Here is a 15,673-nt window from a genome sequence, read left to right on the forward strand (position 1 = left end):
GTGACATGCCGATGGAAACATGATTAACGATTGGGCTACACTTTATAAACCTGATTTTAGGTTTAGACGGTCTCAACAGAACAGAAAGGTGGAGTAAGACGATGAGGAAACCCATTTGTGCTTGATTTTCGAATGCTTGCATTTTCTGTCATGTTCTCATGAGAACAAAAACGTGCCCGAGGTGACAATATTGGACTCATTTTAGCTGCTAGTTTTCAGGAGCAATGTGGGCCACATTTACATGGTATAGGCATTGCTTCCCTGAGGCAGCGATGGAGCAAGCCTGCCCCTGATCTGTGCCCAAGGATAATACAATGTATACTGGGCTGGGAGGTCATCATCTTTAGTTTGGCAAAATGGGATCAAGAAGAGAAATATTTGAGGAACAGTGCCTCCTCCCGCCATGATCAGCGGGGCGAAAGAACAGTAAGGTTGTTTAGGGATGGTCTTTGATGTTCAAATTCTGTTCGCCATCATTGCAGTAATGCCAAATCAGGGATGAAGTGTTTTTGTTTAATTGTAACAGTGACTCTGGTGACAGGATATTTTTAAGTTATATGAAGGGCACATGTGGGACCTCATGTCCCTACACGCAAACATCACTGGGCTGGCACTGGAAAATCAATGTGCCCGTCCATTTTGTTATTTGTCTGTCTCCCCCCTAAGCTGAGGAAAGATTGCATATTGGAATCGATTTCTAATCTATGTGCCATTTATATAAATTCCAAGATGTAATTTTACCTGATTTTAATAGAGGAAGACAGAAACATTGAAAGACTTACATCACATAAATGTAACACTGCAGAACCACACTAGAGAGAACTAGTTTTTCTTAGGTACCCTAACAGTTAACCACCAGTTATTCACACACTGGGTTACTGTGTTCAAATGACCCTGATTCAAGAATCAATGGCTCTCGTTCCAAGCATGACGGTCTGGAAATAAGGGTGCCACTAGCAATGTTCCGGCACCCTTGCCAGACCGCTAAACTACGAGAATGCCTGTAGTGGCCATGGATCTCCCCAGCAGGCCTGACCTGCCGGTTTTCAGGTCCCTACTAGCATGTCTGTCACCGAAGAACCGGCACTGTTAGCAAAAATGCCAGTGCTTCAGTGACCCCATTTCCATAGAGTCCTACGGGACTCCACGGAAATGAGGATTCACGGTTACCGCCGCTGCTTGTGATATCCCGGTGGAACCAGGATAACAGGTGCAGTAAGGGTGTTACAGGGTTGCAGGTGACCCGCTGTCTACCAGCGGGTTTTACCGGCAGCCCCGTAATAAGCCCTACTGTGTTCAATTTTAATTCCTTGCTCATCTATGATGAGAAACAGAACTTGACTAACAGAGAATTTCTGCAAATAGTCTTATCCTCAGCCTCGTTGTGGCCTCATCTTTGCCCTAACGGGTCCTGGGTCATATTTATTGCCATCCTGCCCTCCTAGCCAATGCACTTCCTTAGCTACCAAGCACTTTCTCTTAAGATTGGAACTTACTGTCCACCAACCAGCCCAAAGGATAAACTATTAACTTCAAATTAGCTTCGAAAAAGATGCTCTGATCCGTCACGTTCATACTAGTTACGGACCACTAGTGAATGATAAACTCCAGGGTCTAGTATTGTACAGTACTTGCCCCGCTTTTTGGGATCCTGACTATGACTGCTTCCCCATTGTGCACTCTACCTGTAACACTCCTGGCTGCAGAATGCTGCTGATGCTTGGACAATTCGGGTCTGCAAGGCAACCTAACCCCTGACCTTTGTTGACATTTGTTCTTTTGTCTGTACCTGTAACCCTTGAACAAACTTTGAAGCCGCTGACTGTGAGTTGGTGGCGCTCTAAAAAAACTTCAAAATAAATATGAAATAAATGATTGTTTCGAAGCAGAAGAACATTTTGTCATGAGGTCTATTGCTCATGGGCAAAAGAAACAATATGAGAAAAGCACAGAGATGCAAACAACAAAGAAAAATTGCCTACCATGGGACCTGCAGGGCTTCAGCTCAATCCCTTCCACGATGTTGACCATCAGCCTGCCAATGCCCGTGGCCCTCTGGGAGCGAACTGTCAGGAGGGATATCAAAGGTGCGTTTAGAATGTGTCTTTGCCCGAGGAACCTACATTACACAGATCTATTTTACTTTGATCCAATCGTACCTAGGTAGGCCTTTTCCCGCTTTCTCTTCTCCGTTTCTATGTACAGTTCTGAGGCAGCTTTAATTTTCTGAACCCAGGCAGTCCTGCAATAAAAGTGTCAAGGCCAGGTTGATAATGATGTACAATAATACAATCAACGGCACCAATACGCTATTTAGCCAAGTGTGTTCTAAATGGTGCAAAAGTATACATTTTAGCAGTTGCACGGCGTCAACAAGTAAAAGCAATGCAAATCCCGCTTGAAAAGGTCATTAGGAGGATATTTGTGTTTACAGGCAAAATGGAAAGCAGTACACTCAAGCATGCATTTTCCATTAGGAACCTTTGCCTTTAGGAAATATGTTGACCAATACAGAACACTGCTTGTCGCTGCCCCGCCCCCTTTTCCCGCCTCACTGACTAATCCTCGCGCTGGTGTCTTTAGCCTTCAGGTTCACCACAGAGATGAGGAAATAGTGCTGCCATGGTTACTGTGAGTTCATCCACATGGCCACTGCTCTAGCCAGGGTTATGAGCAGATCACGGCAGTGAACTACCATATCTGTCTTCTATACTGTAGCTAGAGTAATGGCGGCAACATGCAGACACCTGCGCACGACCTTCAGCGAGTATCACTGAGTTGTGTAGAAATAGCATCTATTATCAAAGAGAATATGCAAATAGTCATTTTTGTTCACTTTAGCTTAATTTACTGATACATGTATGTAATCCATTATTTTCTGTGTTGTAGAATGTATTTTTATGTACCCTTCAAAAACCTTTATTGACTTTACAAAATATTTCCTAAAATTGACCTCAGTCAGAAACATGTCACTGGAAATGTTCCTGACGCGCGTCCATTCACGTAACATTATTTTACATTATAATTTTAGCTTGCTCTACTTCTTAAAATGGAGGCTGCGGTTAGTTTACCCGTGAGAAGCGTTTGTGTACTGGGCAGCTGAGCTTGCCTGACATTGCATGCCTGGATACTGAGTGCTATCATCGTGAGGCCTAACATTTACTGCACAATGCCATGGGTAATGTTAGAGGGTGGAGCTGGCCATGGGGCATCGTACCAGCTTCACCGTAGGATGATAAGGCACACCAGCATCAGGAGGCTCCGGGCCTCGGAGGTTGCCAGGGTGGGGGGGGGGGGCTGGCCACGGAACATCGTACCAGCCCCACCCTATAGTGCTATGGGACACCAGCACTGTGTAGGCTTAAGCGCCTCGGTATGCGGCCAGGCTGACAGTGTCACTGCATACAGCCCCGTCCTGTCTGCTGTGTAGGGGGCCCCCATGGTAACGTGGCCTGTAGGCCCTGTGTATCCAGGGCGGGCCTGCAGGCCACAATAAAGGACACAGATCAGTCAGTCATGGTGTCCGCAGCCTGTCTCCCACACGTGCCGGGGCCTGCGGCTTATTCTTCTTCTTGCTGATAGATTTTTATCCATCAGCGGTGATTTTTGGATACCGAGGCTTGAGCCTCATTACTCCATCTTCTCGGGTTGAGTGTGTAGTCTTGGGTTTGTATTCTTCTTGGTCTGTGTGGTCTTGTCACAGTAGGGCTGGTTTCACAGGGTCTTCGCAGTGATGGGCCGCGGGTAGCGGTCGAAGGGGTTTGCAGTGGTGGCAGTGAGTCTTCTGATCAGATGCCGGTGCCTGCACTGCAGGGCTCCCTTTTATTTAGCTTGGGCCATGACGACATCATGGCCCATCTTAAAAGGACAATACATGGGGGAGGGACTCAATCCCTTAAAGGGGCGATGCCCAGAGGAGGGCTCACTAGACAACAGGTAATATAGCAACTTCCGGGCTTCGGGCTCACTAACAGAACAGCTAATTTTACCCAAATAAAAAATGAGGCGCTGCATCACAAATAAATTATGGAGGATCCGTTCTGCCTCTGATAAGATATTAGCAGAAAAATAGAGGGAGATTAATCTCCTCGCTCATATAAAAATCTAACAGGACCTTTATATAAAAAAAATTAAAAAAGGAAGAGTGCGTTTGAAGACCACCTTCTCTTTGAGAAAAGCTGTGTTTGATTCCATGGCTGGCAAGATCTGGAAGGACTCCTGCCAGAATATACCCTCCCCGTTAAGCGCACACGAGAATCAATATAGAAACAGGTGGAACACTGGGCTCTGGGATGAATCCCCTCTGGAAAGCTACAGTTGCTCCTTCTCCGTCCAGCTGCAGGCTTTCCCAAACATTCCAGAGCTTGCCAGAATGGCAAGGGACTTCACCATCCGAGTATCATCTTGGATGCAGGCTTTCCTAAGGCACTTCTGAAAATATTTTACACATTCGAACTTCTGTAGCATGATTGGTAATGGTAGTATTCAAATTCAGTCATAGAAGTCCACTCCGCTGGCAGCTTCATTAGCTTCCAGTGAGAGCGATAATTACACGCAATGCAATGGGCATAAAGAAACTGAAAATGAACCACCCAGTGAAGGTGGGGGGCGGTGCCCAAATGCAAGCAGCTGAGACGTGCTCAGGGACATAGACAAGGAACTTGAGGGGCAGCATTGGAAAAGTGAGGGCACTTCAGTTCAATAACAGAAATACAACTGAAAATTTTGCTGTAGAATGCAATACACTGTGTGAGGACTGAGGAGAGTAAAACGAAAAGGGACGGTGTGGTTTGGAAGGACAAGGATATACATGTTTGCTTCAAGTAGGAGTTTACGCCTTTTATCACTGGCTGACAGGATCTCACGGAATCTACCTAATGTAGAGCTGACCATTGACACATACATACAAGAATATTCTAAGTAAGAAATGTTAAGGGATTAAATGATGTACAATAGTGACAGCATCTGAATCATTTGATCTGGTGCTGGAGGGAGGAAAATGCCATCAAGGCTACATGAATGCTGCCCATATTCTCCTCTGACAGGACCAGATACCGACGAGTCAGGAAGTCACTACCGCACATCGAAGTGCTGCAGGAATGCTGCCCATATTCTCCTCTGACAGGACCAGATACCGACGAGTCAGGAAGTCACTACCACACATCGAAGTGCTGCAGGAATGCTGCCCATATTCTCCTCTGACAGGACCAGATAACGACGAGTCAGGAAGTCACTACCGCACATCGAAGTGCTGCAGGAATGCTGCCCATATTCTCCTCTGACAAGACCAGATGTCGATGGGTCAGAACGTCACTACCGCAAATCCAAGTGCTGCATGAATGCTGCCCGTATTCTCCTCTGACAGGACCAGCTGCTGATGGGTTAGGACATCACTACCACACATCAAAGTGTTGCATGAATGATGGCCATATTCTCGTCTGACAGGCCCAGTTCCCGATGCATCAGGACGTCACTACCGCACATCTAAGTGTTGCATGAACGATGCCCATATTCTCCTCTGACAGGACCAGTTCCCGATGCATCAGGACGTCACTTACCGTCATCGAAGTGCTGCATGAAGGATGCCCATATTCTCCCCTAACTGGACCAGATGCTGATGGGTCAGGACGTCTGTACAGTACATCGAAGTGCTGCATGAACGATGCCCGTATTCTCCTCTGACAGGACCAGTTCCCGATGCATCAGGACGTCACTACCGACATCGAAGTGCTGCATGAATGCTGCCCATATTCTCCTCTGACAGGACCAGCTGCTGATGGGTTAGGACATCACTACCACACATCTAAGTGTTGCATGAATGATGGCCATATTCTCGTCTGACAGGCCCAGTTCCCGATGCATCAGGACGTCACTACCGCACATCTAAGTGTTGCATGAACGATGCCCATATTCTCCTCTGACAGGACCAGTTCCCGATGCATCAGGACGTCACTACCGACATCGAAGTGCTGCATGAATGATGCCCATACTCTCCTCTGACAGGACTGGTTCCTGATGCATCAGGACTTCACTACCACACATCGAAGTGTTGCATAATTGATACCCATATTGTCCTCTGACAGGTCCAGATGCTGATGGGTCAGGACGTTACTACCGCACATCGAAGTGTTGCATCAATGATGGTCATATCCTCCTCTGACAGGACCAGAAGCTGATGGGTCAGAACATCACTACCGCACATTGAACTGCTGCATGAATGATGCCCATATTCTCCTCTGACAGGACCAGTTCCCGATGCATCAGGACGTCACTACCGACATCGAAGTGCTGCATGAATGATGCCCATATTCTCCTCTGACAGGACCAGCTGCTGATGGGTTAGGACATCACTACCACACATCTAAGTGTTGCATGAATGCTGCCCATATTCTCCTCTGACAGGACCAGAAGCTGATGGGTCAGGACATCACTACCGACATCGAAGTGCTGCATGAATGATGCCCATACTCTCCTCTGACAGGACTGGTTCCTGATGCATCAGGACTTCACTACCACACATCGAAGTGTTGCATAATTGATACCCATATTCTCCTCTGACAGGACCAGAAGCTGATGGGTCAGGACATCACTACCGACATCGAAGTGCTGCATGAATGATGCCCATACTCTCCTCTGACAGGACTGGTTCCTGATGCATCAGGACTTCACTACCACACATCGAAGTGTTGCATAATTGATACCCTTATTCTCCTCTGACAGGACCAGAAGCTGATGGGTCAGTACATCACTACCGACATCGAAGTGTTGCATCAATGATGGTCATATCCTCCTCTGACAGGACCAGAAGCTGATGGGTCAGGACATCTTTACCGCACATTGAAGTGCTGCATGAATGATGGTCATATTCTCCTCTGACAGGACTGGTTCCTGATGCATCAAGACTTCACTACCGCACATCGAAGTGTTGCATAATTGATACCCATATTCTCCTCTGACAGGACTGGTTCCTGATGCATCAGGACTTCACTACCACACATCGAAGTGTTGCATAATTGATACCCATATTCTCCTCTGACAGGACTGGTTCCTGATGCATCAGGACTTCACTACCACACATCGAAGTGTTGCATAATTGATACCCATATTCTCCTCTGACAGGACCAGAAGCTGATGGGTCAGGACATCACTACCGCACATTGAAGTGCTGCATGAATGATGCCCATATTCTCCTCTGACAGGACTGGTTCCTGATGCATCAAGACTTCACTACCGCACATCGAAGTGTTGCATAATTGATACCCATATTCTCCTCTGACAGGTCCAGATGCTGATGGGTCAGGATGTCACTACCGCACATCGAAGTGGGGGTCATCCACAGCCAACGAGGTGTATGCTGCATCAAGTGAGCCTCCTTTGCAAACAAATTATACAAAAGGCACAGGTCGATTTTCTGCATTAATACAATTTGAAATAAAAAGTTGTTCTATATTTTTACATTGCTATCAGTGCACTGAATACACATTCGCTATTTTGACTCTCTTTATTTTGAGGTTAATATTAATGTGCTTATTTTTTTGTAAATCATATATCTTTTATTAAATTTTCAGGGTAGTTGTACATTTTAACAGCATTCTGAAATGATGCAGCGTGGAGCCGTAAGTATTTTCTCAGGTCTTTTATTAAGCGGGCCTGCGCGGACGAAACCATACAGCAGCCCAGCAACCAGCCTTCACCAACCATTGCATCACTCTCTCACGAGCCATCTCAGAACATAGGAGGAAAGCTCGTCCGACAGTGGGCGACAGCAGCAATTCACTACATATCTCCCTCCCTACAACACTAAACAGAACTAAGCCCAAAAAGGCCAACCATAACATGTCAAACCCAGATAAGAAAACATAACCCACAACATCATGACACAGAAATGTCAAATCGAAAAGCTAGCACACATAATCCTTAAACCACCCAGGCTCGCGTGTCACCCTTCTGCGTGAACCCGTTCTGCCTCCCAAACCAACTCCTTGTTCACCACCAAGTCGCACCCCACCACTACTGACACCCAAACCAGATGCATCTTCAGTTTGAGCAGCTCCACCACTGCCAGGAACACCATCTACATTCACCACCTTCGCCAACCTGCCCTTCGACCAAACTTCACCCCCTTCCACGATGACCACTCCATCCCTCACCGCTGAGATCCTTTTGGGGCCAATAAAATTGCTCTGAACACACGTGTGTGTAAATCTGGGATTCTTGATAAGTACCCACTCTCCCAATCTCCACACACAATCACTCACACACTCCCTCCTGTCAAAATGATCCTTGTTTTTCCTTTGATCCTTCCTGACAAAGTTCATGATAGTTTCCCTGTCCACCGTAACTGAGCTTGCCAAAACCAACCATCCTGGCCACATCTTCGTTCCAGGTTCCCTGCCCTTGAGGGATACAAACGGAGATACCCTAGTGACTGAATGCAGAGTCGTTAAATATCCCCACATCATGTGGTCCAAAACCTCTCTCCACGGCTGCCCTGTGCACAACGCCAACTGGATCCCCCCTTTTATATACCTGTTAGCTCTCTCCACAATCCCATTGGCCCTAGGGTGATATAAAGCTGTTCGAGTATGTTCAATGCCATAACTCTCTAGGAATTTTATCATGAACGTAGAAACAAACTGAATGCCTTGTCAGACACAATCTCCAAAGGAAACCCTTTCCTAAAGAAAACCCTTTCCACTTGGGGAGAAAATCCACTAAAACGAAAATATACTTGAAGTCATCACCTAAACCCGAGACTAGCCCCATAATGTCTACTGCCAATTTCTTCACCCCCATCAGCGGGCATCCTAGAGAGGCAATTTACCACAATGTTTTTCTTCCCTGGTAGATAACACACCTCAAAGTCATACGCCTGAAGACCCAAACCCCATCTTGACCTCCCACCAGACTTCAAATTTCTTTTCCAGCACTTCCTATTTTCTCAGGTCTTTTATTAAGCGGGCCTGCGTGGACGAAACCGTACAGCAGCCCTGCAACCAGCCTTCACAAGCTGTCGCACCACTCTCTCATGAGCCGTCTCAGAACACATGAGTAAAGCTCGTGGGACAGTGGCCGACAGCAGCTACTCATTACGCATCACAGAAAAAAACAACTATCAAGTCTTCAGTTTCGTCTTCATTGAACATTTTGTAGGATGTGACAAAGTCCCCTATCTTGATCTGAGGACTTCTAATAGGGTGACTTGTGTTCTTGTTCCTCCCTGGGCCAGTGGATGGTGGGTTTGGGGGCACCACTTACCCTTTCCAGCAAGCAGGGGATGGTCAACCATGCACGCCAATTGCTGCTGCCTCTTTAAAGGAAATATCTGCATGGCAGAAAACACAGAGGCCCTGATTCATGCAATTATTTGTGTGTAAAATGGGGATTTGTGTGCCATTCTGCCCTTAACCCCTGTTTGACGGATGGGGATTTGCAGGCAGAATGGCACGCAAATCCCAGTTTCATAACAGAAATAATTCTATGAGTCAGGGGCAGAGACTCCCCAAACTTTAAGATCAGGATCCCTTGTAGCAACATCCCCAAGCAAGGGAAACCCAAATCTACAGTGGCTGCACAGGGACGCCATTTCACCAAAATGCCTGGGGTAGCAGAAGTGACATCACATGACCCTTGACCTCTGATGATATCACAGGAAGTGATGTCATTTGATCCACCCCCGAAGTGACATCACAGGGAGCAATGGAACACAACCTTTCACCCCTTGATAAAACAGGAAGGAGCATCAAATAGCATTGTTCCTAAGTACAGACCGAAAAATATGGTTACGATATCACTATAATTTGATATACATTTCAAACAAGAATGGATCACCATATGTATCGTTAATATCAGTGTGTATAGGCCCATATTACCAAATGACTGTCAATTCAAGCAGATATCCAAGGCCAAATGATAATGATGTGTTATTATATAGCACTTACGCCTAAGCGCTTTGTATAGAACAAATATACATACAATATCACCCATCCTGTGTTGGTACTCATTCATCGACCTCAGAAGGATGAAAGGCTAAATTGAGGTGTTTAAGAACAGACTAAATCAGTGACTCACCCCCTGAAGAAGACTTGGGATAAAAGGGATGTCAAGGAAGGGGCCAGTGTGGGCATATTGAGAAGAAGAAGAACAGAGTTTGGATGGAGTTGGCATTGGCCGAGTGAGCTATGAGGAGGGCGGGAATAGTGAACAAGGAAAAGGAGTGGTTGATATTAGAGATTAGAGACTAGAGAGGAGAAGCAAAGACAGTAGGTGGTGTAAATAGGAAACCTCCGATGGTTGAAGGAGCAGTACATCAAGTGGTGGAATGAGGAGACTAGCATGGCTTGGATGGAGGAGAACAGCAGGTGGTGGAAAGAGAAATGCCTATGGTGGTGGAAGGAGGAGACCAGCAAGTGGTGGAAGGAGGAGACCAGCAAGCGGTAGAAGGAGGAGACCAGCAAGCGGTAGAAGGAGGAGACCAGCCTGGCTTGGATGGAGGAGAACAACAGGTGGTGGAAGGAGGAAAACCTCTGGTGGTGGAAGGAGCAGTACAACAAGTGGTGGAAGGAGAAGACAAGCATGGCTTGGATGAAGGAGAACAGCAGGTGGTGGAAGGAGGAAAGCGTCTGGTGGTGGACGGAGCAGTACAGCAAGTGGTGGAATGAGGAGACCAGCATGACTTGGATGGAGGAGAACAACAGGTGGTGGAAGGAGGATAGACTCTGGTGGTGGAAGGAGGAGACTAGTATGACTTGGATGGAGGAGAACAACAGGTGGTGGAAGGCGGAAAGCCTCTGGTGGTGGAACGAGCAGTACAGCAAGTGATGGAAGTGGGAAACAGACACGGCTGAGACGCTTTGCAGTCAGGCCCCTGCAGTCTCAACTGTGACACAGCAGCCTGAGGAGCTCCAGCTTGTACTTTTTTGGCAGACAGGCTGCCCATGCTGCAACCCTCACAGCTGTGCAAGCCGTGTCTGTTTCCCACTGATACCACCCTGGATCAGCATTTTTCGACCTCCAGAGCGAGAGGACCATACAGAGACCAGCCCATGCGGCTAGCAGATCTCAAATTTAGCGCCTGTGAAATCTATTAACCCATAGCACAGACGTCAATCTACACAGAACTCCGTCCTGATGAAGGCCGTGTTAAAGATGACACACCTAGCCCACCTAGAAACGGCTGAAACACCTGGTGTAGACGCACTACTCCCCCCAAAACTACAGCACATTATTGCTGTTTACGCAAGAAAAATAATTTTGTGTACCTACCATTGTTCTATGTGTTTTCCACAAATGTTGACTTGAATATGTACACTGCAATATGTGAATTTCTTGGCAAATCCTAATAGGAGTCGGGTTTGTTATACACACACAATTTGGAGATTGTCCCAAAAAATGTTTTTTTGGCACTGTGTGTTGAAAAAATATTTTTTTGTCTGATTGTTCTGTTTTAGCAAACCATTTTGATGTCTTAATTTCTCTAAATGTTGGATTTATGTCTTTTTGCACACAACTTTAATATAAAAAAATGAGATTTATCTCTACAACATACTATTGAAGAGTGATTCCTTCCTTAGCAATGCAGAGTTTGATAATACATGTGGCGGTGTTGTTCTGAGCCTAGCATCCTTGGACCTATTCATTTGTATCTTTTGTTTTCTTAATGATATCGGCCGTAACCTTTTCCCCCTAGCGCAGAGACATCATGCCTTTCTCTGGTGTCAGCCATCATGCTCTGTATCTCTTGATTCAGGAAGGGTTCTTTAAACTGGTATGCAATGCTTCATTGGAGCACCAGTGAGTGGAGATTTTGCTCTTTATGTACCAAGCCTAACCAAAGAAGAATTCAGCGGTCTCTCTCCTAATAAGTCTTTCATCAGTGATGAACTGCCTAGGGTTATTCCCAGAGTATGAAGGGCCTGATGCCACAAATAAGATAGCCCTTTCATGTGATTTATCAGTTCCTAGAAGGGCAATACGTATAGTAGGCCACCGTAGCTGTTTTAACAGGAGACCACAAGCTAAAGCGTTCAGGCAGTTCAGATTAAAGTTTGCTCTATAAACTGACTGCCAACAGAGATGAGTGTGACAAATTATCATACAGGCTTCTCTGTAGACAGCCACACTATTACTCTCATAAAGTCGCTGCTGTTATTTAGTTATTGATCCGTCTTTAAGGATTTAGGTTTAGCGGAAACCGCACATTTGTGACATTCTTACCAGTAATCTTGTGTGGGCTAATATGATATGATAAGTCATTTATAACGTGCCTGTACACAAGTGTTTCTTGGCGTGACAAGACAAGGAAGGGGAGACAAAGGGTGGACAAAACAAACGATCTCACTAGGCCTTGTGTCATTCAGATTGTGCAAGTGCAAAGGGGAAGGGAGAGGAGAAGTGCTAGGTGGAGGGAGGAGGGAGAGTGCAATATGCAAAGCTCAAGTACAGCCGGCTCTCACTAAGTGCAAGGAGGCAGGAGACTATAGGTTTGCAGATAGAGTTCTTAAGTGCGCGGTAGGCCAGGAGGCAGTGCATGGGGTACTGGTCTGAAGAAGCCTGGTGACCATTAAGGATCAGAGGGTGGCCAGGTAACCAGTAAGCGCAGCAGACAAGTACATAAGTAGGGGAGAGAGAGAGAGAGAAAGCAGAAGCGAAAAGGAAGATCTTGAGTTGCTTCCGAAACCTTAGGTGGTCCTGCTCAAGTATCAGAGAGGCAGAGAGGCTGTTCTAAAGGGAGGCACCAGCCGAGGAGAGATATCTACCCCCCACTCTCTGCCTGCAGAAGCGTCTGACCCTCAGAGAGTTGGATGAACGGATGGATTGAGAAGGAACATGCTTAGGAAGAAAGCGTTAGATGTAGTGTGGTCTCCGGCCCCAGAAGGCCCTGTGGACAATGCAGAGGGTCTTGAACTTGATCCTTGCTGCCAGCCAGTGGAGAGATTTCAGAGCTGGAGAGATACAATCCCTGGGCTTGAGGCCAAGGACAAGTCTTGCAATCGTGTTCTGCATTAGTTTCAGAGACGGCGAAGAGTAGAGGCAGGAAGATACAGAAAGAGGCTGTTGCAGTAGACCAGCCTAGAGATAACCAGGGCTCTGGAGACAGTGAGCTTCTGGGGGAAAGTGAGAAAAGGAAGAATACCTCTGAGAAGGTGCAGCTGGCAGTGGGACTTCTTGGTGAGTTACGTGATGTGAGGAGAGAAGGAGAGAGTGGAGCTGAAGATGACACCAAGTTTTCTGCCTTGCAGGAAAGCACAGGTAGAGGGCCCAAGGAGGGTGGCCAGAGTGAAAGTGGGAGAGAGGGAGCAGGGGTCCCAATGAGAAGGATCTCAGTCTTACTGGCATTAAGGCAGAGATAGTTGGAGGCACACCATTCCTGAATCACGGATAGACAGTCAGGAATGAGCGAGAGAGGAGGCTGACGGGATCATGAAGGAGAGCTGAGTGTCATCCACATAGCACCGAAAGCTAGAAGAGAAGGTAGAGATGAGGTGGGCCAGAGGTGCCAAGTAAAGGTTGAAGAGCCACGGTGTGAGGTTAGAGCTCTGGAGAACACCACATGTGGAGCGAGAGGTGGTTGGAGAGAAAGGACTGCAGTTGGACCTGGGAGGGTGGATCGGAGAGGAAGGAGGTAAACCAGGCTAGGGCCTGATCCGTGATGCCCAGGTTGTCACAGAGACGATTGATCAGGATGGCATGGTTGACAGTGTCTAAAGCAGAGGGAAAATCAAGGAGGATGAGGTCAGAAGGAAGGCTAGAATCAAAATTAGTGAGCAGGTCTTCACAGGTGTTCAGGAGAGCAGTTTCCATGCCTCTGGCTGCTCTGAAGCCAAAACCGATGGTCATGAAGACAACCAACAGATTCAGGGTGGAGAGTAAGCTGGGAGATGGTCAGCTTTTCCAGGAGTTTGCCCAGGAAAGGAGTGATAGAGATCGGATGATAGTTTGCCAGACGGGTAGGTTTGGCAGAAGGCTTTTTAAGGAGGGGGTGTACAAGGGAGTGCTTGAGGCGAGTGGGGGAAGAACCAGTAGCGAAAGAGTGATTGCAGAAATGACCCAAGGCTGGAGCGAGGATGTCAATGTGGTCCTTGATGGTTCTGGAGGAGCAGGGAAGCGCCTGTTTGGAGGACACTTTCATAGATCAGACTTGTCTAGAAACATTGTCAGGAGTGAACATGGGGAAAGAGGAGAAAGGAGGAGGAGAGGGAGAGGCGGTCGGAGAGGGGCCAAGAGAGGTAGGAGAAGAGGAAGAGGAGAGAGAGGACAGGATTTCCTGAGATTTAATAGTGAAGTGAGAAGCAAGAGCTGTGCAAAGGGCCTGGGAGGGAACAAACAGGAGAAGTGGAGACTCCAGCTTGTTGCAGATTTTGAAAGGTTTGGCTGTGTTGTTAGAGGCCTCAGAGACGTGGGTTTGGATGTAAGCTCTCTTCTTGGACAGGACAGAGAGTCTGTATTGCCTTTAGAGCAGGCAGCAGGCCAGTTTGTCGGAGGATACGCCTGATGCCCTCCCACTTCCTCTCAGCCACCCTGCACTTGCATTTAAGGGTGGTGAGGTGAGAGCCATACCAAGAGTTGCACTTGGAGGTGGGCGTCAAACGGATCCTCATGACAGGGGCAAGGACATCAAGATTGTTAGAGATAGAGAGATGAAGTTTAGAGAGGGCTGTGTCAGAGTGAGTCAGCCACAGGCTTAGGAGGAAGAGAGAAAGTAGCAGCAAAAGCCTCCACTGAATAGGGATGTAACGGTATTACGGTATACCGTTAAAGATACCCTGAACCACTTAATTGAACAATAATAACCGTCACATTGTTTATACCGGTATACCGTTAAGTGTGCTTTTCAATCTGATTTGGAAAGGCTGCAGTAAGCAAGTGCTGCGCAGTCTTGGTCTTGCACCGTTGGATGTGCCGTCTGCCAAGTAGTTTCAGTTGGAGCAGTTTTTAATGCCATTCCATAAACCACACGTGCCTGACACAAAATCAATATGTTAGCAATAGGAAGAATAAATACAGTGCCAAGAAGGAAAAGGGTTTACTTTGGGTTGGCGGCTTTGGGGTTTATATATTTATAATGGATAATGTTTTCTAAACATATGACAATGGGGGCTTTCCCTGGTTCTATCATTGAATTTACATATAATAAGTCACACTGCGAAATTTACTCATCTCTGTGGGTATTCCCTGCTGCCATAGCAAATGGTAACATGTCCGTCATTACTGAACAACTTTTGGCCCGCAAGTAAACTAAAGGCTGTAACGTAAAGAGAGAGTGCGTGTGTGTGTGTGTGTGTGTGTGTATGCGCACAAGCGTATACTACCATCAGGCTCCAATGATCTGTGGCATGCAGGTTATCAAGATGGCAACATGTTCATCTTCACCAGTAGCCAGTGGGGGAGGTAAAAGCCTAAAGGACCACTTAAGAAAAGCTATTCAGTTTGCTTTGCCAGTCGCAGCAGGGCTGCCCGCCGCCCCCCCTCCTCCTCTCCACACGTGTGTTTGTGTTTGGTGGAAGCAAAGGGTGGCATTTCAGTGGAAAGTATGTTGAAAAGCCCAATTCTGACCCGGGGTGCCTGGTTTTGTTTGTGATGATAAATCTGACAATTTATGACCTTTTAGAAAATATTTGTTAAGATTAGTTAACTCCACCTGCTATACCGTGATAACCATGATATACCGTCA

General features: G+C 46.8%; 1 protein-coding gene across 3 annotated transcripts in view; it reads right to left on the bottom strand.

Moving 5' to 3' along the window:
- The window catches only part of ITSN1 (intersectin 1), a 3,188,156-nt gene that overhangs the window by 26,312 nt on the left and 3,146,171 nt on the right, over positions 1-15,673 (bottom strand). For all 3 annotated transcript variants that reach the window (XM_069636218.1, XM_069636217.1, XM_069636220.1), the window contains 2 exons: positions 2,160-2,242; positions 1,983-2,066 (listed from right to left, as the gene is read on the bottom strand). In XM_069636218.1, the coding sequence (XP_069492319.1) occupies positions 1,983-2,066; positions 2,160-2,242 (167 nt within the window). The remainder of the gene's footprint in view (positions 1-1,982; positions 2,067-2,159; positions 2,243-15,673) is intronic.

The sequence above is a fragment of the Ambystoma mexicanum genome, chromosome 7p, assembly GCF_040938575.1.
Source record: "Ambystoma mexicanum isolate Mex_15411 chromosome 7p, UKY_AmexF1_1, whole genome shotgun sequence".
Taxonomy (NCBI): Eukaryota; Metazoa; Chordata; class Amphibia; order Caudata; family Ambystomatidae; genus Ambystoma; species Ambystoma mexicanum.